The sequence below is a fragment of the Anomaloglossus baeobatrachus genome, chromosome 10, assembly GCF_048569485.1.
Source record: "Anomaloglossus baeobatrachus isolate aAnoBae1 chromosome 10, aAnoBae1.hap1, whole genome shotgun sequence".
Taxonomy (NCBI): domain Eukaryota; kingdom Metazoa; phylum Chordata; class Amphibia; order Anura; family Aromobatidae; genus Anomaloglossus; species Anomaloglossus baeobatrachus.
In genome coordinates this window covers 68938310-68962159 of record NC_134362.1, presented here as the reverse complement: position 1 = coordinate 68962159, position 23850 = coordinate 68938310, and the positions used below count along the sequence as shown (strand labels likewise).

The window sequence follows — 23850 nt, the reverse complement described above, 5'->3', positions numbered from 1 at the left end:
TGTGCAACAATTAATGAAACAGAACTCAAGTTATTGATAGGAGTAATATTTCCTAGAATGATTTATATATATATATATATATATATATATATATATATATATATATATATATATATATAAAAATAATAAATATATATTTTTGTTTTATAACTATATATATATATATATATATATATATATATATATATACGTATATACTGTATATACACATGTGTATATATATATATGTGTGTACATATATACATATGTGTATATATACATATATGTGTATATATATATACACACATATGTGTATGTATATAGATGCAACGTAGAAAGGATAGATAGATAGATAGATAGATAGATAGATAGATAGATAGATAGATAGATAGATAGATAGTCAATTAAGAAATGGTGGCACCAAAAGTACTAGGACTTTATTAGCCACATACGCCAATGAAGTTTTAGAATTTAGCACTTTATTTTTGGAGTGCTGCCTCCATTTTTCCACTTTATTAAGGAGGATTAGTAATTGCCATGGAGGCTTAGCACCCAGGAATGGAGGGGATTGGCTGATCTACTATTTTATTGATTGATATAATAGATGGATAGAATAAACAGATAGATAGATAGATAGATAGATAGATAGATAGATAGATAGATAGATAGATAGATAGATAGAGGGATAGATAGATAAATGGATAGATAGATAGATAGATAGATAGATAGATAGATAGATAGATAGATAGATAGATAGATAGATAGATAGGTAGATAGATAGATAAATGGATAGATAGATAGATAGATAGATAGATAGATAGATAGATAGATAGATAGATAGATAGATAGATAGATGTAAAGCACTGCGGAATATGCTGGCACTATAGAAATAAAGATTATTATTATTATTATAGATAGATGGATAGATAGATAATAGATGATAGATAGAGGGATAGATAGATAGATGATAGATAGATAGATGAGAGATAGATAGAGGGATGGATAGATTGATAGATAGATGGATAGGTACAATGACAGATGCATAGATGATATATAGATAGAATAGCTGGATAGAAAAAAAAGTGATAGACAGAGGGGTAGATAGATAGATAAAAAGAGATAGATAAAAGTGATAGATAAATGCCTAAATAGTTATTGATTGATAGATAAATATTGATAGATAAGTAATTATAGAGTTATTGATATATAGATAGATCGATAGATAAAAAGTGATAGATAGGTAAATAAATTTATTGATTGATATATATTGATAGATAAATACATGAGATATTGATGATAGATAAAAAGTGATAGATAAATAGAATAAATAGATAAAAAGTGATAGATGGATAAATAGTTATTGCTAGATAAATATTGATAGATAGGTAGATAAACATAGTTATTGATGATAAATAAATAAATAGATAAATATATAGATAGATAATACACAGATTAAAAAGCGATAGATAAATAAACACTTATTGATAAATAGAGATAGATAGATATGATAGGTAGATAAATATTACATAGATACAGTAGTATGAAGACATATATAATATGCCTCTTGTTAATAATATTTATATAAACATGAATAATAAATGATGAATATAAATAATAATACAAATAATAATAATAATAATAATAATAATACTCCAGAGGCTTCTACAGTGTGAGTGGTTGGAGCTGGTGAGGCAGCGAGGCTGACAGGGCTGTGTGTGGGGTGAGTGACATATGGAAGTGCCCAGGGGGGGACACATGAGGGTCTTACAGCACAGGGCAGCGCTGCTGTTACCTCTCCAGCACAGTACAATAGTATCAAGTAAACTTGTGAATGAAATGAAGAACAATGACTCCCTGGCGTAGAGTTCTTGATTAGACACTTTCACTTATTCTCTTTTTGGGGTGGGGGGAAGGGGTGTGGATGCAGAGGAACATGCCCACTGCAGGGGGAGCAGAGGGGGGAGGTAGGGTGTATAAAAGAAAGGGCAGGCTGCCTCCTCAGTCTGTCTCCCTAGGACTGGAGCAGCTAACAAGAATATTATTGTAGCCTGAGTGAGAAGACTTCTCAATGCATTCTACCATCAGAGTCTCCTCTCTCCATCCCATCCAGTAACTTCCATAAAGCAGCAGTGTAGAGCAGCAGCCTGGACGCACCACATACAACATCTTATACAAAATACATATAGAAAAGGAGAAAAAGGTGTTGTACCCTCCAAATCTACAGGAGCTGCTAAATCAATTACAATAAGCAAAGAAATGGAGCAACTAAGATGCAAGAACAGAAGCTGCACAGCCCAGTCCTGGCGGGGTGTACAGGTAACCTTTTGGGGGTCGATGGTGGGCTGGAGAGGGGGATGAAGGTGGGATTGCTCCATAAATAATAATAATAATAATAATAATAGTGATTAAGGTGCAGACTTTGAAGCAGATGACAATATACAAGTTGCTGCTCCTTCGGTACCAGGAAGTGTCAGTGCGAAGACGAAGGGGGCCGAGGGATTAGCGGGGATGAGCTCAGATTGCTGCACAATTCTTATGGCTCCGGTGACATCATCTCCACAGCTGTGACATCATCAGACCCCCCATAAGAGCCAGCCCTGCATGAAATGTGGATAATTGCCGGTGATTACATGACATTACATAAAGCATTCATGGGGTTAATCATTTTTGCGTCATAACACATAAGTGACGTCACGTCTGAATTGCCCTCATTATCATAATCAGGCACATGCATGTTGTCATTTATTATGGTTGGTTAACCCTTTGTGGGTGCAACTTGCTGCTAGTGTGAGGTTATGTCAGGTTAGAGTTAAGCAAGGTGCCGGCTGTGCTGGGAGTTGTAGTTCCACTGTAATTGCAGGAAGGATGTTTTTGGTGGATTAGTGGTGGAGCTGATGCTGGTGGTGGAGGTGAGAGGTGGCCTGGGTCTGAGGGGGTTGTTTTCTAGCTCCCTCTTGTTAATTAGTGGTGGAGTAAATGACTACCTTGGGGCAGACGGTAATTTTAAGCTGTGCAGATTATTTCTCTAGGTCTGTCTGAGAATGAAGAAAGGAATTAACACTGGATAGGGAGAAGGAGAAAAATGATTACTTGGGGAAGAAAAGTGGAGAAAAAGTAAAATATGCAAAATATGACGGTAGCTGTTACCCTGTACAGTCACTAGAGGGCGTCAGAGTAAAGGGCATTTAGTAAGTCTGACTTCTAGTCTAACTGTGCTGAGCCTACAAAATACAGCCAAGGAGTAGAAATGGAGTGAACTCTGCTTATAGATAACTGCTACAAAATACGGGGGTTATAGGGCGCCTGGGCAATATTAACCCTTTCCCGGACTTACACGTATCATTGCCTTTGGATTTCTTGCAGAGGAAATTCCTCTTTAATCATGTTAATAGAGCAGATGATGATAATTCCCTATAGCATGTGTATAAATGGGCTACATGTAATGTTATGTCATTGTTATTGTCTCTGCATAGTAATTGGTGGTATATTGTTAGGGATGATTCCAAGGATAATGTGCCAATGCTAATAGGAAGGCATGGTGTTACTTTGGCTCCCGCCACCTTATTTTTTTTGGGGGGAGGGGGGGGGGCATCATAGTTGTTTATAATGGGCCCACCATGGAACCTGCATGAATGGAGGTGACAGAATAATAATAATAATTATTAACATTTATTCACTTATATAGAGCCATTCATTCCATAGCACTTTATAGACATGATCACTGTCCCCATTGGGGCTCACAATCTAGAATCCCTATCAGTATGTGTTTGGGGTGTGGGAGGAAACCCACATAAACAAGGGGAGAACATACAAACTCCTTGCAGATGTTGTCCTGGGTGGGATTAGAACCCAGGACACCAGCGATGCAAGACTGGACTGCCAACCACTGAGCCACCATACAGTGCTAACCATTGAGCCACAATACAGTGCTGACCATTGAGCCACCATACAGTGCCAACCACTGAGCCACCATTCAGTGCCAACCACTGAGCAACCATACAGTGCCAACCACTGAGCCACCATTCAGTGCCAATCACTGATCCACAATACAGGGCTAACAATTACCCTAGAACGCATACCTGGGGCCTCGCAGGCCTGCTAGGTTACTTGTTTTCTATGGTAGAATTCTATGGTTGCATGTTCTAGGATTAAGCCATTATACAGTGCCAACCACTGAGCCACCATACAGTACCAACCACTGAGCGACCATACAGTGTTAACCACTGAGTGACCATTCAGTGCCAACCACTGAGCCATCATACAGTGTCAACCACTGAGCTACCATACAGTGCTAACTACTGAGCCACCATACAGTGCCAACCACTGAGCCACCATACAGTGCCAACTACTGGGCCACCAACCACTGGGCCACCATAACTGAGCTACATACAGTGCTAACCATTGAGTCACGATACAGTGCCAACCACTGAGCCACCATACAGTGCAAACCACTAAGCCACCATGCCGCCCATAGTGGTCAATATCTATCCTCTCTGAGATAACCCTTTTGAATGCAATGTTTAACATTAGTTTTTCTATTATTTTCTGCACTACGTATCTAAAAGCCGCCGTCATCAGCCGTCATTTTTTTTACAGACACATTGGAAAACCATAAAAATGATAACGACTGTAAGTGATACGTGGCCATAGTCTAGATCACTGATATGAAGTCGTCAGCTGTAAAATGCTGATATTGCAATCTCAGCACTATGATCCCAGCCCGCCACGACTAGAGTAGGAATTTACAAACAGTTGGGACCAGTTGAAAAGTGTATTCTGATTCCGCATCAATCTAACTGTCCATCCGGGGGGCTGTGATCCCCATATCGCTGCCGGAATATATTTAAGCTCTCGGTGAATGAGCCATAAAATTTAAATCTGCTTGTTTATGAAATGATGGATTATTTACAAATATGCATTGTTCGGTGCAATCAGGTAGGAAATGTTGCGTTCCGCTACTCCTCGCCTGTAACCGATCCTCCGCCTGCTCCGTCTACATTGAGTGTAACGTGAACTGCAGATGATCTGCGGGGCTGTGTGTGGATTCAGGGCCCCTTGGCTAATTCATTTCTAGGAAAACGCTTGTGTTCGCTGCCCTTTGAAGTGATGCTTTGTATAAGGATGGTGAGCCCTTGTGACGTGTCTACAGAGCATGCTTGTTACAGTGCGAGTGATGCACGCACACATTCTGCGAACTGCTGACTCAAGATTCCTAGTAGGGAGCTCTTCCCACACAGACACTGAACACATGGCACAGCCTAATGGTTAGATACCCTGCCTGCAGCCATCGTTTAACCCATACCCCTCCAAATTTTGCATTACTATTTTTTTTAACGCACTAACAGCAATAGAGAGGAGGGGTAAACTGTAAGGAGACGTAGATGAAGATCATTTTTCTTTGAGCGTTCTGGGAAATGTTTGGGAATTCAAACCAGGGAGTTATTACAGCCCCACATCTTCTGTTTTGTTTGAGTTCGTAGGTGGTCTTTATTCTATGAGAAACTATAGGCAAAATAGGAGAAAAACAAGAAATAGACCTAATAATAAATCTTTATTTTTATATAGCGCTAACATATTCCGCAGCGCTTCACATACATCAGGAACACTGTCCCCATTGGGGCTCACAATCTAAATTCCCTATCTGTATGTCTTTGGAATGTGGGAGGAAACCCACGCAAACACGGGGAGAACATACAAACTCCTTGCAGATGGTGTCCTTGGTGGGATGCAAAACCAGGACCCCAGCGCTGCAAGGCTGTAGTGCTAACCACTGAGCCACCATACAGTGCTAAACACTGAGCCACCATGCTGCCCTGATGTAGATCTCCGCAGAATATAAATGCCAAGACGTGCGCGTCAACACACTAAGGCTATGTTCACACAAAGCTTTTCACTTCAGGAAATACTCCTTTTTTGGGGGATGGAGCAGTTTTCGGAAGGGTTTTTTTTCACCCTGAAGCGGGTTTTTATTTGTCGGATACCTACAGCTTCACAGTGACGAGCTCCAAACCTTCATCAGGCCGAGTTCACATGTCCAGTATTCAACCGTTAGATCGGATCCTACAGAGATCCTTGGGAAAAAAGTTCTGCAAACCCAACTTTTTTGTCTGCCGAATCCATTTCTTTTAACATTGGAGTCTATGGAGAATGGATCTGTTAACGGATCTGTTGCTATTTATCTTCCATTTGAAACGGATCCTGTAAGAAAAAAAACGTATCCATTACAAATGCAAGCAAACCAGATGGCTAAATAACAGATCGTTAACGGATCCATTCTCCATAGACTCCAATGTTAAAAAAACCCGGATCCGGCAGAAATCAATTATTTGACAACGGACAAAAAAAGTTGTGCTTGAAAATTTTTTTCCCCAATGGATCTCTGCAGGATCCGCCTTAATGGATCATTACTAGGGATGATCGAATACCTCAAATACTTGGCTTCGCAAATATTTTGCAAATAGGTCACCGCTATTCGACTATTCACAAATATTCGATGCACAATGTAACTCTATGAGAAATCCAAATAACAACTATTCGGAACTATTCGGGCTTCCTATAGACTTACATTGCGCATCGAATATTCGCATAGCGGCGACCTATTCGGAAAATATTCGCAAAGCCGATTATTTGAGGTATTCGATCTTGCCTAATGATTACTCAAGGAAAAACACTCTAAAAACTCTTCATATGAGCAAGTCAAGTGAGTTTCCCAGAGAAGTGAATTCAAAGAATTTTCCAAGTTTTTTGTTTTTTAAAAAAGTTTGTTTAGGAGGATTTCGGAGAGGAACTGCTCCAAAAATGTTTGTGTGAACATACCCTAATACATTCCAATCTTGCGTTTTGGTCAACAGATATTGGCTCCAATTTAACATTTAGGGTACAAAAATCACGAGACATGATCGCACAGTTATTGTTTCCATTGACCAGAATTGTGATTTTGCTGCCATCCATGAAACAATTCTTGCTTCAACCAGCGGTGGGTTGATTATTCGAGCCATAGGGCAATGTCTGAGGGCAGGTTTGGGGTGTCTGGCTACCAATTGCTAGTTAATAACCATTTTGGAAGGGATTTGCTACATTATATTATTTTAGTTTGTGATCAATGCCCTCACCTACTGTATCCTCACCCATCCCCTGTAGACTGAGCCCTCGCGGGCAGGGACCTCTATCCTCTTGTACCTGTCTGTGCCTTGTATTGTTTATGATTATTGTACTTGTTCCTATTATGTATACCCCTTTTACATGTAAAGCGCCATGGAATAAATGGCGCTATAATAATAAATAATAATAATAATGTTGCTCAATTAGGCTTTGCCAGGACCGCGATGTTCCTAAGAGTCTGGTCAATGGCCCTCAAGAAGACGTCAGATACTGACACTTCTACAGTTGGGTCTAAACACAAATTTTATTTAATGGGCTCATATGTGATGGTCTGAGGATTGGCATAGGCCAACAAATCCCAGCTAAAATATATAGCTAGTGTAAAGCCATCTTGTTCCTATAGCAAGATTAGGAGTAGGAGTAGGAGTAGGAGTAGGAGTAGGTCATCCCCAGGAATGGAAACTTCCCCTGGTAATAAAAAAGTGGCGACCTGAAGATCTGAGTCTGTAGTATGAGTAGTAGGGGTCTGTTGCAAAAGCAGCCGATCACAACTACGTAACTAGCTCGTATTATGCGCTTCTATTATTGTCATATGGCGCTACTATTTATGTTCTTATATGGTTCCACTTCTTATGGTGTTTTATGGTGTTGCTATATATGTTTTTTATGGCATCACTTGCTATATTATTAAATGGCACCTCTATATATGTTCTTATATGGGACCACTTTATTTGTTGTTACATGACCCTACTATAATATATTTTCTCATATGGTACCACTTTCTACATTGATATAGGGCACTATTATATACGGAATGTTCTTATGCTACCACTTCATATGGTGTTATATAGCACTACTATGTATGTTCTTATATGGAACCACTTTATATGGTGTAATATGGCGTTGCTATACATGTTCTTCTATCTTACGACTTTGTATGTTGCTTTATGGCACTACTATGTGTGCTCTTATGTGGTACCACTTTATATGTTGTTATATGGCACTATTATATATGGTCTTATATGGTACCACTTCTTATATTGATATATGGCACTACTATATATGTTCTTATATGGTACCACTTCTTATATTGATATATGGCACTACTATATATGTTTTTATAGGGTTCCACTTTCTATGGTGTCTTATGGCACTATTATATACATTCTTATATGGTTCCACTTTATATGGTGTCTTATGGCGCTGCTATATATGATATGGTACCACTTCTTATGTTGCTATATGGCACTGTTATAATATATTTTCTCATATGGTACCACTTTTTACATTGTTATAGGGCACTACTACCATATATACTGTACGTTCATATATCGTACCACTTCATATGGTGTTTTTGGCACTACTATATATGATTGTATATGATATTACTTTCTATTTTGTCATATGGCACTGCTATTTTTGTTCTTATATGGTACTACTTTATATGGTGTAACATGGCATTGGTATACATGTTCTTATATCTTACGACTTTTTATGTTCCTATGTGGCACTACTATATGTGCTCTTATGTGGTACTACTTTATATGTTGACATATGGCACTATTATATACGTTCGTATATGGTACCACTTTTAATGTTGCTATATGGTCCTGCTATATATGTTCTTATATGGCACTACTATTTGTGATCATATGTAGTACCACTTTATATGTTGACATATGGCACTATTATATACATTTTTATATGGTACCACTTTCTATGTTGTTATATCGCACTGCTATATATGTGATGTTTTTATATGGCACTACTATTTGTGTTCTTCTATAGTACCACTTTATATGTTGTTATATGGCACTATTATATATGTTCATATGTGGCACTACTATTTGTGTTCTTCTATGGTACCACTTTATATGTTGTTATATGGCACTACTATATATGTTCTTATGTGGCACTACTATATATGTTCTTATGTGGCACCATTTTATATGTTGTTATATGGCACTACTATATATGTTCTTATGTGGCACTACTTTATATGTTGTTATATGGCACTACTATATATGTTCTTATGCGGCACTACTTTATATATTGTTATATGGCACTACTATATATGTTCTTATGTGGCACTACTTTATATGTTGTTATATGGCACTACTATATATGTTCTTATGTGGCACTACTTTATATGTTGTTATATGGCACTACTATATATGTTCTTATGCGGCACTACTTTATATGTTGTCACACAGTGCAACTCTCCGAGATCATTCACAATACAATAGTACCAAATGGTCCTGTTTTAGTTCTGGAGCATGATCTATACCTGGCTTCTAGAGGTTGCAATCTGTCTTTCCACTTAGGCAGACGCACGGAACAACACAGCGTTCCCGTCCTTTACATTAGAATTTACAGCGCACGCTTAGTTGCCAAACACTCCGAGCATAAAGTTATTTCATTATGAGCCCAACATAGCAATCACGGCAGACTTGCCCGGGTTATTATTTTGGCACATGAGAGGTCCGATCATGTGCGGTATGTGCATAGTTTCTCGCTTACACAGACTCCTTTAATGAAATGCAATCCCTTACCTAGTCATATTCACTTTAGCTTTGTCAGGGTAATGGGTGTGTTGGAATGTAGCTTCACAAATCTCCTGGATGCAGAATATACACAAGGGTTTGTTTCCACATTGGTGAATGCAAACATTTATATGGGATTTGTTTTGTATTGAATAGACTGGGGGGGGGGGCACCATGTGCTCATCTCAAACTGTATTAAACATTCCAACAGAAAACCAATGGAGCCTTACTGTGCATGAGTGATATGGCGCCGATGTAAGTTCTCCTATGATTTATGACCTGTTGGGAACTCCAGTGTTTCTCTAGGTCACAACTCAATGCAAGTCTATGAGAGCCCCATTCGGGCTCTCATAGAGTTGTATTGAGAGCTTGTGAAATAACTCCTGACACTCAGAAGAAATGATCGCAAGATGTTACTGTGGGACTAGAGCGGAATCAGTAAAAGGTCCCTTAGATTAAAACGACCACTTCAGTGTTCACCACGGGAGTGATGCTTTTAATCAAAGTCCCCTGCCCCATGTGTTAATCTCATCATCCGGTGTTTTCACCTTTTATCATCACCGCTCTGGTCATTCTCCTATGATTTATGACCTGTCGGGAACTCCAGTATTTCTCCAGGTCACAACTCAATGCAAGTCTATGAGAGCCCTATTCTGGCTCTCATATAGTTGTATTTAGAACTTGTGAAATAACGTCTGACACGCAGAAAAAATGATCCCAAGATGTCGCTGTGGGACCAGAGCAGCATCAGTGAAAGGTCACTTAGCTTAAAAGCACCAATTCGATGTTCACCATTGGAGTGATGCTTTTAATCAAAGTCACCTGCCCCTTGTGTTAAACTCACCCTCCGGCATTTTCACCTTTTATCATCAATGGTACAGTCTTTCTCCTGTGATTTATGACCTGTCAGGAACTCCAGTGTTTCTCTAGGTTACAACTCAATACAAGTCTATGAGAGCCCCATTCTGGCTCTCATAGAGTTGTATTGAAAGATTGTGAAATAATGTCTGACACCCAGAAGAAATGATCATAAGATGTCACTGCGGGACCAGAGCGGCATCAGTAAAAGGTCACTTAGATTAAAAGCAGCACTCCAGTGTTTTGGGTTTTTTTTCACCACTGGAGGTATGCATTTAATCAAAGTCCCCTGTCCCTTGTGTTAAACTCACCCTCCAGCGTTTTCACCTTTTTTCGATGCCATTCCGGTCAATTCCTGTGATTTGTGACCTGCTGGCAGCTCCATTGTTTCATGGAGAGCGGCGGAGGTCACAACTCAGTACAAGTGTATGAGAGCCTCTTTATGGCTCTCATAGACTTGTATTGAGAACTTGAGGTGTAACTTCTTATTTCCAGACACTCGGAAGAAATGATTACAAGGTGGCACTGTGGGGACCGGAGCGGCACCGATAAAAGGATGAGTATAATACCTGAGGCAGGGGACTTAGATTTAAAGTGCCACTCCAGCGCTGACAAAACAAAAAACGCTAAAGTGGAGCTTTGACTTCTGTCCTCGGAAGTGGTGGGATTCTACTCGCAGGGACCTTTCATTTCTGACTCTTCTCAGAGAATTGTCAGAATATATATGGAGAGGAATCCGCTTAGCTGTTAGTACTAATGTATAGATAATTCTTTTTTTTGCCTTCTGTAACTGTTGAGTTCAGTCTTAACTCATCCGGTGAGTCACGTCTCCGGCTCATCAAAGAGCTGCCAACAATGAAGCCGGGAGAATCATGCCCAGGCCAACGTGGACAGCAATCTTAAGGAAACCTCTAATCAGAATTGCCCTCTTAATCATCACTCCTTTGCAGAGGCCAATGAGCTCCATCCATTGTTTATGAGATTCCTGGTAGAAAGCCAATGATTTAATGATGTCTCATTGTGCTGGAATGATACTAAGAAAACTAGTCTTTCAGTTCACATGTCCAGTAATAATCCGTTTGAAACAGATCCAGCCTCAATCTTTTGCAGACATTACCTTTTTTGTCCTGCTAAAAAAAAAAAACGGATTGCAACTGGATCCTTTTTTTTAATTTAACATTGAAGTCTATGGAAAACCCATCTATTAAATAGCCATTCATTTTTATTCCATTTGAAACAGGTCCATTTTGGTTTTACTTAATGGATCCACTTTGGACAGATGATAAGAGGAGGTTGATCTCATCCTTAGTCCCTGCACTGACACCAACTTACTCACTGCGCCAGCCGAGTCCTCCCCTACTCCCCCCTGGCCATCCTTGTGTGCTGCTGCCTCCTTCCCCTCCCGGTGCCTGTGCACGCAGCCCAGGTCTCCTGGTAGTGTCCTTTAGGCCCCTTTCACATGTCAGTGATTCTGGTACGTTTGTGCTTTTTTTTATACGTACCAGAATTACTGACATACGCAGACCCATTATAAGCAATGGGTCTGCTCACACATCAGTGATTTTTCACTGAACGTGTCTTCGTGCAGCGTGCATGCATGGCCGTGATTCTGCACGGAGACAAGTCAGTTTTTGTCTGGCATCACTGATGACCCTATGGTGTGATCCGTGTGTGATCAGTGACACACGTACAAGAAAATCACGGACATATTAAATATTTAACATTTTCAACTTACCTTGCCTGCGATTCGCTGTGCCTGCTCCGCTCTCAGCAACTCCTGCCTGGCTCATGAATATTCATGAGAGCAGGAAATGCCGACCAGGAAGTAGCTGCTGAGAGCGGTGGGCGGACGCTGCAGAGCGGAGGAGTTCAGCACCATGGACAGTAGCAGAGAAGGCAGGTGAGCAATGTCCATATGCAATCACGGATCACGGATTGCACATGGACAACCCACGTGTGCCTTGAATCACGGAACACGGAGGGACATGTGCGTGTTTTACACATCAGTGAAGAACGTCAGTGTTTCTCACTGACGTGTGAAACGGGCCTAAGGCACACACGTGCACATCGGCCCACCTCTTAAAGGGCCAGCGCACCATTTCCCAGAAATGTCTCTCAGCTTATGGCACTGTGTATTTAAGGCACCCTCCCATTAGGGGAGGTGCCTGCGCAACACATTCAGTTAGCCAGTGTTCCAGTCTGCTAGCTAGTCAGCTAGGTGTCAGGTCTTTTTACCTCTGTACCTACCTTCCCATACCTGTCTATCCCAGCTGTGCCCACCACTCCTCTCTGTACCCACTTGTCCAGCCTGACTTAGTCACCCTGTCTGCATCTGTCTATTCCTGAGTCCTTCCACCTGCCCTAGGGGTTAGATGCCACAGTCCCGGTCACTGCCCTGGGAGTGGTACCTGCAGTCCACGTCATGGTGGGTGCTTAGTTAAGCTCCTCTGACTAAAGGGTAAGCCTGGGTCCCCCTGTGGTCCACTCGGTCCACTAATGCCGCTCACTGCCTCTACACTGGCTGTGAACATTACACTTAGGCTCCTTCACAGGTCAGTATTTTGTACGTATGAGAAAAACTGACTGATCAGAGATGATTTGACCATAGTTTAATCAAAGTTTTATCAGAGCTCAGTTCGAGTTTCATCAGCTTTTCTCTTACATGGATTTTTTATTTTATTGTTATCCTAGCTAACATACTGCACTGGGGTGATAGCCGAGTGCCATCCAATTTTTTCATGGACCCATAGATTTGCATTGCTGTTTTTGAGCCGACACTCGGATGAGTACCGGACATGTCTCCACAATTTTGCATGGACCAGTTGGTCCACGGAAAGTAATGGACATGTGAATTACGCCATTCACTATTATAGACCATACAGTAGGGAAGGGAGGAGGGGAACAACTCACCGATCCTTGTAACACCTGCACCAGATGGAGGCGATCCGCACGGAATTGCCCAGGTCCAGGCTTCAAGCAAAGAACCACAGATCAAATAAAGTTGTCCAGCAAAAACTTCTCCATAAGTAAAAACTTCAATCTTAAGAGCCAAAATTACCATAAAAACAATTGAATCTTTCTGTGCAGAAAACTGACGCGTTTCGGTACTCTGCATCAGTTTCACACCATGACTAAGGCACTTTGCCGAAACGCATTGGATTTCTGCACAGCAGATTGAATTGTTTGTATAGTAAGTTTAGTTTTCAAGACTTAGCCAAAACACCAGTGGTCAATTTATTCATATATTTCTAGAAAAAAATGATAGAAGAAAGGTACAAATTATTGGTCCAGAATTATTGTATGGTGGAGAATAATATACTCAAACAGACACATTGATAGTCATGATAGATCCTTCTTAAAGGGAATCTCATTTGTCATAAATAGATAATTTATTTTACCTGGTGTAAATGCTGCCGTTCTCCTGAATCTGATGTTGTTTTTCTTTTTTCTCTACTCCTCTCCGTTCCTGAGATACAACCTTTTCTTCTAAGGTAAATAAATAATATCTTTTTAGCCAATTGGCCGTGGTCATCAAGATGCCAACACCCAGTTGGTTAAAAAAAATGCAGATTTACATGCCGCGAATAGGGGGCCATATCTCAGGAACGGAGAGGCTCAGGAACAAAAGAAAAACATCACCAGATTCAGGGGAACAGGGGCATTTACCGTAGGTTAAAAAAAAGTCACATTTATGGGGAGTGGCAGGTCCCCTTTAAACACCTTTGAACACTTTAAATTAGCTATTCAGGATATCTTTTCATTTTCTTTGGTATTTAGACAATTGCAACGGATATATATAACTGGAAGAGAAAATTTATCACTAATCACAGAGCGTTCGAGGTCTTCTAGAACAGCACATGCCACCTTTAAATGGAGGAGGTAAGGCCTGTTCTGTTCCGGAGGAGAACGCCACAGGGATTAGCGTAGTAACATTTTAGTCAACAATTAGACACAGATATTGTATGTAACCCTTGACTTTCCAAGAAAGCTTCGCCCGGTTTTCAGGCCTTCGCTTTATGTGTTATTTTTGCACTGTACAGTATCAGTTTTTGAGTAATTTCCCAATGTAGTCAGCCTGCAATAATGCCGTGGTAGGCGGCCAACATTTCTCCAGCTGTTGTGGAACTGAGTGTCCCAAAAGCCCCTGCCAACCTAGTCATGTACCAATGTGCCCATGATTGAAAAATGTGTGTCAGCTCATTATGCCAAATAGTGCACACATACCGCAGGCTAGACCTAATGAACATGCTTTACTCCAGAATATGCCGCCTGTTGTTAACGCCGCTATTCTCGACAAACTCTGTCCCCTCCTTGCAACCTGCAATAACCCAGCGTAAAACATTGCAGCCCTAAATTAACCTTCTGGCAGCGGAAAAGAGTTATGTAGATGTTAGCAAACGACTTTTTTTTTTGCAAAAATTAATAATTTAAGATGGCTTCTACTTGTGATTGATTTTAGAAGGTACAGTGCGTCCTTTAGCTTTTTAGGGGGAAACGGATGGAAGAATGAAGTGTATGGAAAAAGAGAACGAAAGGGGAGACAAGCCGTAAAGGCTACTTTAGGAAACAAAACACCCCTTCATCATATTAGTGTCCCCAAGGAAAGCATATTCAGGCAAAACAAGCGAAAGCAGCCAGAATAGCGAGCGAAGTGATGGCACGTCGCCAGCTGAAAAAGTCTGTTGTTTGCTTGTTTCATTCTGTTTTTCTTCCTCTTTCTCTCCCAGTTGCCTTCTCTCCGCAGTGATTGTTTGGAGAAGGAGAGAGAGAGCGAGCGGAGTTGGAAAGGCTTCTGCATTGTTGAGCAACAGGGAATAGGGGGCATATGAGGGAACCTTTAACATGCAGGAGTAGCGGCAAGCGAGCAGATGTTGCCGACTCCCCCTTTCATTATTTTTGCTTCTTTTGCTCTGTCCCTTTAATTTATATTTTTATTTCATTGCCAGCCTAATTGTGAAACAAAACACAGACGGCATGATTTGATCCAGAGGATGGTTAGGATCGTAAAGCCAGGGCTGTTAGGAGGTAGAAATGTTGGAGAAAAACAGATGATGCGCGTGGATCCGTCAGATGGACGTAACGGGGCTGCGCACAGGTAGCCGAGAAATTCAATTTACATGATTGATAGAAAATCTTATAAGTAAATCACTTCTGGCAGCAGCGATTCCATAAACCAGATACAGGCTTAACGGGATGTGGTGTAACATTGTGGAGGTAAAGAAAAGTTCTCCCGTGACTCTTCTACGACAAGATGTTAGATTCAACTTTGAAATCTTTGGGAAGCAAAAACAAATACAAAAAATAATGGTACTAGTTGGTATCACTTGGGTCCCCAAATACTTTTATGCCATAGAATGCCTCTGTAGTCATGACTAAAGCCACATCTGTATTTCTAACGTGGTCACGTGAACCACGGATCAGGATTACAGTTCAATTAAAATTGAAAAATTTCCAATATTTTCCCATGCAAACTCTATTTAAAAAGTTGAGTGACTTTGTAATGATTTTCTACTTTTTCATCTACACTCTCAACTAAGGGGTACTTTACACGTTGCGACATCGCTAGCATTGGCTAGCGATGCCGAGCGCGATAGTACCCGCCCCCGTCGCGCATGCGATATGTGGTGATTGCTGCCGTAGTGAACATTATCGCTACGGCAGCTTCACACGCATATACCAGCTCGGCGACATCGCTGTGACTGCCGAACAATCCCTCCTTCAAGGGGGAGGTGCATTCGGCGTCACCGCGACGTCACCAAACGGCCGGCCAATAGCAGCGGAGGGGCAGAGATGAGCAGGACATAACATCCTGCCCACCTTCTCTCTTCCGCATTGCCGTCGGGACGCAGGTAAGGAGATATTTGTTGCTCCTGCGGCTTTACACACAGCGATGTGTGTTGCTACAGGAACGACAACAACATCGTACCTGCGGTCGACCCGACATTATGGAAATGAACGACACTACACAGATCAACGATTTACAACGCTTTTGCGATCGTTTATCGTCGCACCTAGGATTTACACGTTGCGATGTCGCTACCGGCGCCGGATGTGCGTCACTAACGACGTGACCCCGACGATATTTCGGAAGCGATGTCGCAACGTGTAAAGCCCCCTAAGACTTGGCTCGTTTAGAAATATAAATGGAGCTGTGACACGTATCTCTTGGACTATGCATTTATTAACTTTAATGTCCATGATTTCTGCTGCAATTTTTTTTTAGCCAAAAAGACGTCTTTCGTGACTTGTACCATACTTATTTGTTTTGGACACTTTGGGTGCCTTGTTGGACAAGGAGGTAGATCAAAGAGTTTCTTACTTCTTTCAGAGGGGAACATCTGAACATATTACACTGTGCAGCTAAAAGTGTGCCAAATTTGGCATAAATTTCTGGCACAAACTTAAAGATGTTGACCACTACTTTTACATTGTTGGCCTAGCCTTAGGAAAGGTTATCAATATCTGGTCGTCCGGAGTCCGACTCCGGGCACCCATGCTAACCAGCTGTACTCTGTGCCGGTGGGGGCAGCAGGTGTCCAGAAATATTCAGTTATGGAGCTGCCCCGTTAACTGATAGTGGCCGTGGCCAGGTACTGCACAGTCACCTTTCATTCAAATCAATAGAAGGCAGATGAGCAGTACCTGGCCGCGGCCGCTATCAGAAGACAGGGCATCCCCGAAACAAAGCATTATCAGCTTCCTGCTGCTGCCGCTGCCACCAGGGACAGCTGATCAGCAGGGGTGCTGTCTGTTGTACCCCAACCAATCAGACAAGGATGACCTATCCTAAGGATAGGCCATCAATGTAAAAGTAGTGGACAACCTCTTTAAGCCAATTAATAGGTGGTGCAAACTTAGACTAGATAGTCTAAAGCCAAATGAAGCTTTGGTAGATCATTTAGCCCACAGCCATTTCAAACAAGTCTCCCATGTGCAGGAATATTTATGCGGCTGATAGCTCCTGTGGAAACCCATCAGCTAACTTGTTGACAGGTGACTTATCTCTAGTAGAACAATGCGATTGGCAATCCAAGATTGGACATGCCTGATTGACATCTCTCCCCACCATCAGTTGGTTGGCGTTCCCATACTCATTAGACCGTTGACCGATCCTGTCGATATTTTGCGATTTGGCTAACATTAGTCTAATATGTATAGGGGGCTTAAAGATAAATAAGATACGTCACATATATCAACCAGCATAAATGACTATGATACATCTTGGTCCTGTGTAGTTGAAGTTTGCAAAGTTTAAATGTTGGACATTTTTAATGTTGGCCCAGTTGTATCACTTTTGCCGTAAAGTTTCTCTTGAATAACTAAATCTCTGAACAAAAATGTAGAAAGTTTCTTATAATTTCAGATGGAAGAGTCCATTGTGAGTATTATCTGGTATCTCATCAATTCCACAAGCTGTCTCACTGCCTCTATCACAAAGGTTGTGACCGTCACTGTCTTATGATCATTTTTTCTTTTTTTAGTTCTAACTTTTACTTTTCGCCTAATCTGTAAAATCTCAGCTTGTGATGTACAGAGGGGAAATGCTTTGTCACTCTTTGCTCTTTATTAAAGGAACCTTACTAAAGGCGAAACATCACATTACATGTCCTTCCTGTATAAAAAAAAAAGGAAATTTTGGGTTCCTGACCTTTCACTTTTGTCTTCTATAGAACAGAAGATCTTTTGCAATAGTGAAGTCAGTTCCTGGCATGGGAAGGGAGGAGGTTCACACAGATTTAAAGGGATTGTTGTGTCCCAGTCTTTTGTATGGGAAACAGCTGATTTTGCTGGAGGAAGCCACAGCCAAACTTATATAGGTAGTCCAGAGTGAGGCCCCATTTATGATTTCTAAAAGACGTTGGCTCAAAGGCTCAGACTGGGTGTGACTATAATGCTCGCGGCCGGTGTAGAGGCAGCGACCGGGATTAGTGGACCCACTGGACCACAGGGGGGACCCGGGCTTACCCTTTCGTGGGAGGGGATTAACTAAGCGCCCAGGGCATTGACCGGGACTTTGGCAGCTGACCCCCAAGGTGATGGACTCTGGAATAGCCAGGTACAGGTAGAGTGACTGAGGCAGGCAGGACACGTGGGTACAGTATGGTGAGCAGGGCAGGGATAGATAGGTATGGGAAGGCAGGTACAGAGTGACGGACACAGGGATAGCGGGACAGAAGCTCAGGACCTGACCACTAACTAGGTAGAAGACTGGAAACTGACTGACTAACTAGAGGTGTTGTGCAGGCACCTCTCCTAATGAGGTGGTGCCTTAAATACATAGTACCTCTTAGCCATAGGCTGAAAGACATTTCCTGGAAATAACATGCCAGCCCTTTAAGAGGAGAGCCAGTGTGCATGCACGCATCTTAGGTGCACTCCTGGGAAACGTGTGGCATATAGGGGGCCTAGGAGGGGAAGAAGGCAATAGGACACGTGAATGGCCGGGGGAGTGCAGGGGAGGAGGTGACCCGGCCATGGCGGTGAGTAAGCCGCCGTTTCTGTAGAGACGCAGACACTACAGTGATATTGAAGAGTCTACAACAGTGTTTCGCAACTCTAGTCCTCAGGAGCTATCAACACTGCCTGTTTTCAGGGTTTCCTATTTGTTGGAATCACCACCAATACGGGTGATTAAGTTATTACCCGTGTACATACTAAGGAAATCCTGAAAACATGCCCTGTTTGTAGCTCCTCAGCACTGGAATTGGGAAACGGTGGTTTACAACATACACCCTGTGCCATAGACAGATGGACATCATGATGGGGTCTCCTATTTCAGCTGGAGAAGAGCTGCTTAAAAGTGAACCAGGAAAGCTGGAAACAGGGAAAACAGGAATTTCTCAGTGCATCCTCCTCCTAATGGAGAACACTCCTTTTATTACATTTTCAATAGCATTATATGATTAAATATATGGAGAGAGAAACACATTTACACAGGGCTGTATAATTATTTCTTGACGTCAGTGACTTTTCTCCAGCTACCATAACCTGCATGACTTGTGTGTTTTTGTCCTTCTTCTTCTTCTCCACTAATTGTCATTAAGCTGTAAATGACCCAGAACAGTAATCTTAATAACCGAGTTAGTGGATGGCTTGTTGTGATTTCATCTTCCTCTTCAGCTGGGTGCGGTGAAGCAATGAAGCAAGCTTCACACCCGTTCACTGCCTGTCCCCTCTCATATTCTGCCGGACCTGTCATTCGTTTAGATGCTGCAAGTACAGAGTGAACTAAGGTCTGAGACTGCATACAGTATATAAATAAATATAAATATATATACATATATATATATATATATATATATATATATATATATATATAACTTTTTAAGGTTGAGCATTATTTTTTGGGGGGATTTAAAGAAACTCCCAATGCAACTGGTGCCCTACAAGCTCTGTGGGGGATATTAAAGAGAAAGGGGGGGTTTGCAAAAAAAAAAATGACATTTCCTCCTAATTGCACACTGATGTGATCACACTAGATGGAGCTATGTCGCTATATAAATTATCACCTCGCCCCAGTAGTGTATGCAGATTCTGCACAGCATGACATAGTTAGTTTAGAAGTACCGTACTTGATGTTTTTTTGCAGTAGCCTAAAACACAACCTATACCCTACAGAGTTGGGGCGAACTGAACTTTGGTGCAACCAGTGCACTGGGACCCAAGAGGGTAGGGGCCCTTTATACTTCCCCAGCTACAGGTAGCTTCTGTCATTCACACATAAAGGATACATTATGATAGATTCAGGATTAAAAAGGGTCCATAGTTCCATGTCTGCCCTTGAAAGGAGCAATCAAAGGTCAAGCAACGACATACATCTGGATACTCCATCGAGGAAGAGGAAGAAAGGGGTTAAAATTACCGAGCTGCCATGTAAGAATTAAGGCTGGAGGTTGAAGAAATAGTGATTTTATTTTGACGCGTTTCGCAGTCACAGCGCCTTCTTCAGGACAAAAAAATTTCAGAAGACAGTAAAACGCGGGGCAAGAAAATTACTATTTGTTCAACCTCCAGCCTTCATTCTTACATGGCAGCGTGGTAATTTTAACCCTTTTCTTCCTCCTATCCCATATTTTTTTATGGGGACTGCGGCAGCCGTTACCACCTTTTACCCTTCATAGTAGTTGTGACTTATCCCAACTACTCCAGGTGAGCAATTCCTCATTTGTTTACTTATCCGATCCCACTTGGATAAGATCCTATGTATGCCTTTTTGTCAAGCATTTAACAATTGGATACCCCAGTAGACCAGACACTGTGGGTGTCATTGTGACCCATGGCCTGATTATAGGGTCAGGTGGAGGCTTTCACCGGTATAATTGTCCATTTTTTGATGATACGAATATACCAGGAACAGTATACTAGCATACCTTTAGATTGGCTAGATCTCGTCCATGCCTTTCTCCATAGTAGTTGTCTCCAATGCTGCAATAAGAAGGGTTAAGGACGCTAATTACATTAAGCCGCTTTAAAAAGGTTGTTTATGCATACACTCGCATTTCAGCCAGCCACTTGCGTCATCATACATAAACGTGCCATAGCTGGCACCGATATGATTCAGGACCCTGGGTGATGTTACTTGCTTATTAAGCAAAGACGAAGTAATGACAGTCGCTGCCACATGGTCCCGTACGTGCAGCAGATGACGAGGGGACGACTTCTGAAGAAGATGACGGAATCCCAAGAGTAAAAGGAAACATGACATCCTCATTAACTTGGATGATCTTCCATGCTGATGTCATGTGTAATCTAACACCACAACCATCAGTTCTCCCAAATATTACCCTTCATGGCAGTGAACGATTACCATGGACAAACATATAAGACAAGGTCACACCAGTCCAATACTGCAGCCTGTAAATCTCATTAAAGGGAGTGTCCACTTTATAAATAATCTGTTTAGATGTGTTCCTGGTGTAGACATCACTCATTAATATACTTAATCCACTGATGTCCCGGATTCATTGTCAGCCCCAAATCCTTGCAGCCCCACTTCTGGCTTGTGTTTTGTACATTAACGTTCAATCCGTGCTGCGTGTGAAGGGGCTGGTCAACGGCTCATTTCAATTACTAAGCCAGCCCCTTCTTTGTATGTGCATTGGCTGTGGCGGAGAAGGGGACGCCTTCTGAAATGTCGTCACTAGGGATGATCGAATACCTCAAATATTCGGCTTCGCGAATATTTTACGAATAGGTCGCCGCTATTCGACTATTCGTGAATATTCAATGCACAATGTAAGTCTATGGGAAACCCGAATAATAACTATTCGGAACTATTCGGGTTTCCCATAGACTTACATTGTGCATCGAATATTCGCATAGCGGCGAGTTATTCGCGAAGCCGAATATTTGAGGTATTCGATCATCCCTAGTCGTCACCCATATCGCCAATGATGTATTGACACAGGAAATGTTCTCACACAAGATAGGAAAGTGTAACTTCTGGGAACAATGGTAAAATGGGGATTTTTTTTGAGTTATGTTAATACAATTGTATAAGTTGTTATTTACTTATGAGTAGTGGTGAACAGAAAAATGCATGAGGTAACCATTGACCTCCATTATACTCGAGTAAACTAGTCGTGCCCATCCGAGCATCCAACTGCTCGATACGAGCGCTAACCCCCTGAGCATGGTAGTACTCACTCATCATTAGTTATGAGCACCAAGCCCCCGAGCATGGCAGTGCTCACTCATCACTAGTTACGAGTACTGAGCACTCGAGCATGGCAGTGCTCACTCATCACTAGTTACGAGTACCGAGTACCCGAGCATGGTAGTGCCTGCTCATCACAAGATACAAGCACTGAGCACCTGAGCATGGTAATGCTCGCTCATCACTAGTTACAAATACCAAACACCCGAGCATGGCAGTGCTTGCTCATCACTAGTTATGGGTACCAAGCACCCAAGCATGGTACTGCTCGCTCATCACTAGTTACGAGTACCAAGCATCCGAGCATGGTAGTGCTCACTCATCACTAGTTACGAGTACCGAGCACCCAAGCATGGAAGTGCTCGCTCATCACTAGTTACGAGTACCGAGCATCCGAGCATGGTAGTGCTCACTCATCACTAGTTCCGAGTACCGAGCACCCGAGCATGGAAGTGCTTGCTCATCACTAGTTATGAGTACCGAGCACCCAAGCATGGTAGTGCTCACTCATCACTAGTTACGAGTACCGACCACCCAAGCATGGTAGTGCCCGCTCATCACTAGTTATGAGTAAACAAGCACCTGAGCATGGTAGTGCTCGCTCATCACTAGTTCCGAGTACCGACCACCCAAGCATGGTAGTGCCCGCTCATCACTAGTTAGGAGTACCAAGCACCTGAGCATGGTAGTGCTCGCTCATCACTAGTTACTAGTACCGAGCACCCAAGCATGGAAGTTCTCGCTTATCACTAGTTACGAGTACCGAGCACCCAAGCATCGTAGTGCCCGATCATCACTAGTTATGAGCACTGTTACACTGAGCAAGGTAGTGCTCACTCATCACTATTTATAAGTTGTTAAAGTAATTTACTTATATGAATACATCTAAACAATTTGGTTTTATAAGGACAACCCCTTCAGTAAAATCCATTGACTTCTTTTCAGAACGTAAAGGAATGTCTTCAGAAGAGAACTGTTGACGAAATCTTTTGGCCTAGATGTATGGTCTTCTTCCATGTAGATTATGATGTGATGGAAGAAGAGGTTAAAGGATCTGAGAAAGCCTGAAAAATTTCAGAACTAAACCATGAACTCTCTCTACCTAAGAGTAAGAGTTTTTCATAACTGATCTAGGGCACTGTTCCTCAACTCCAGTCCTCAAGAGCCACCAACAGGTCATGTTTTCAGGATGATTTTAGTATTTCCCAGATGATAATTCCATCACCTGTGCAAAGCAAAGGAAATAATGAAAACATGATCTGTTGGTGGCTCTTGAGGAGTTGGTAACATGGGTTTATTGTGTCCAATACCATGAAAGAACTGGTTCTCCATAATGATATCTTCAGAGTATGACAGCAATGCAAATTGACTCTTTTGTAGAAGATCATTGTCTTATGGGATAGCTACCTACCCTTGCGGTAATTACACATTTGTTTGTGTCCTTAAAGAGCTGAATTTCATTAGCATGTTAATTTGAAGCACTTCATGAACTGCTACATGCTAATCATGATAAATCCAGTGGTCTCCATCTTCTTCATGTAGTCATGGGCTAGCGAAATCTTGGAATTAAAAGTTCTGCTTCGACTCTGCGTATTTATGACTATAGGATCCGTGAACTGAGCTTATTGTGTAGTCTTATAGGTTCACATGGGTAAAAACATGATGACTTCAAGGGTCAAATGCTTCTTTTATGCTCATGATCACCCAACACGC

The 23850-nt window shown here is 41.8% G+C and overlaps 1 protein-coding gene across 1 annotated transcript in view; it reads left to right on the top strand.

Moving 5' to 3' along the window:
- The first annotated feature begins 2004 nt into the window (after window positions 1-2004).
- Window positions 2005-23850, top strand: part of IGF2 (insulin like growth factor 2) — a 52527-nt gene continuing 30681 nt past the window's right edge. Inside the window, exon 1 of the mRNA XM_075326390.1 lies at window positions 2005-2295. Coding sequence (XP_075182505.1) covers window positions 2236-2295 — 60 coding nt within the window. The 5' untranslated portion in view covers window positions 2005-2235. The remainder of the gene's footprint in view (window positions 2296-23850) is intronic.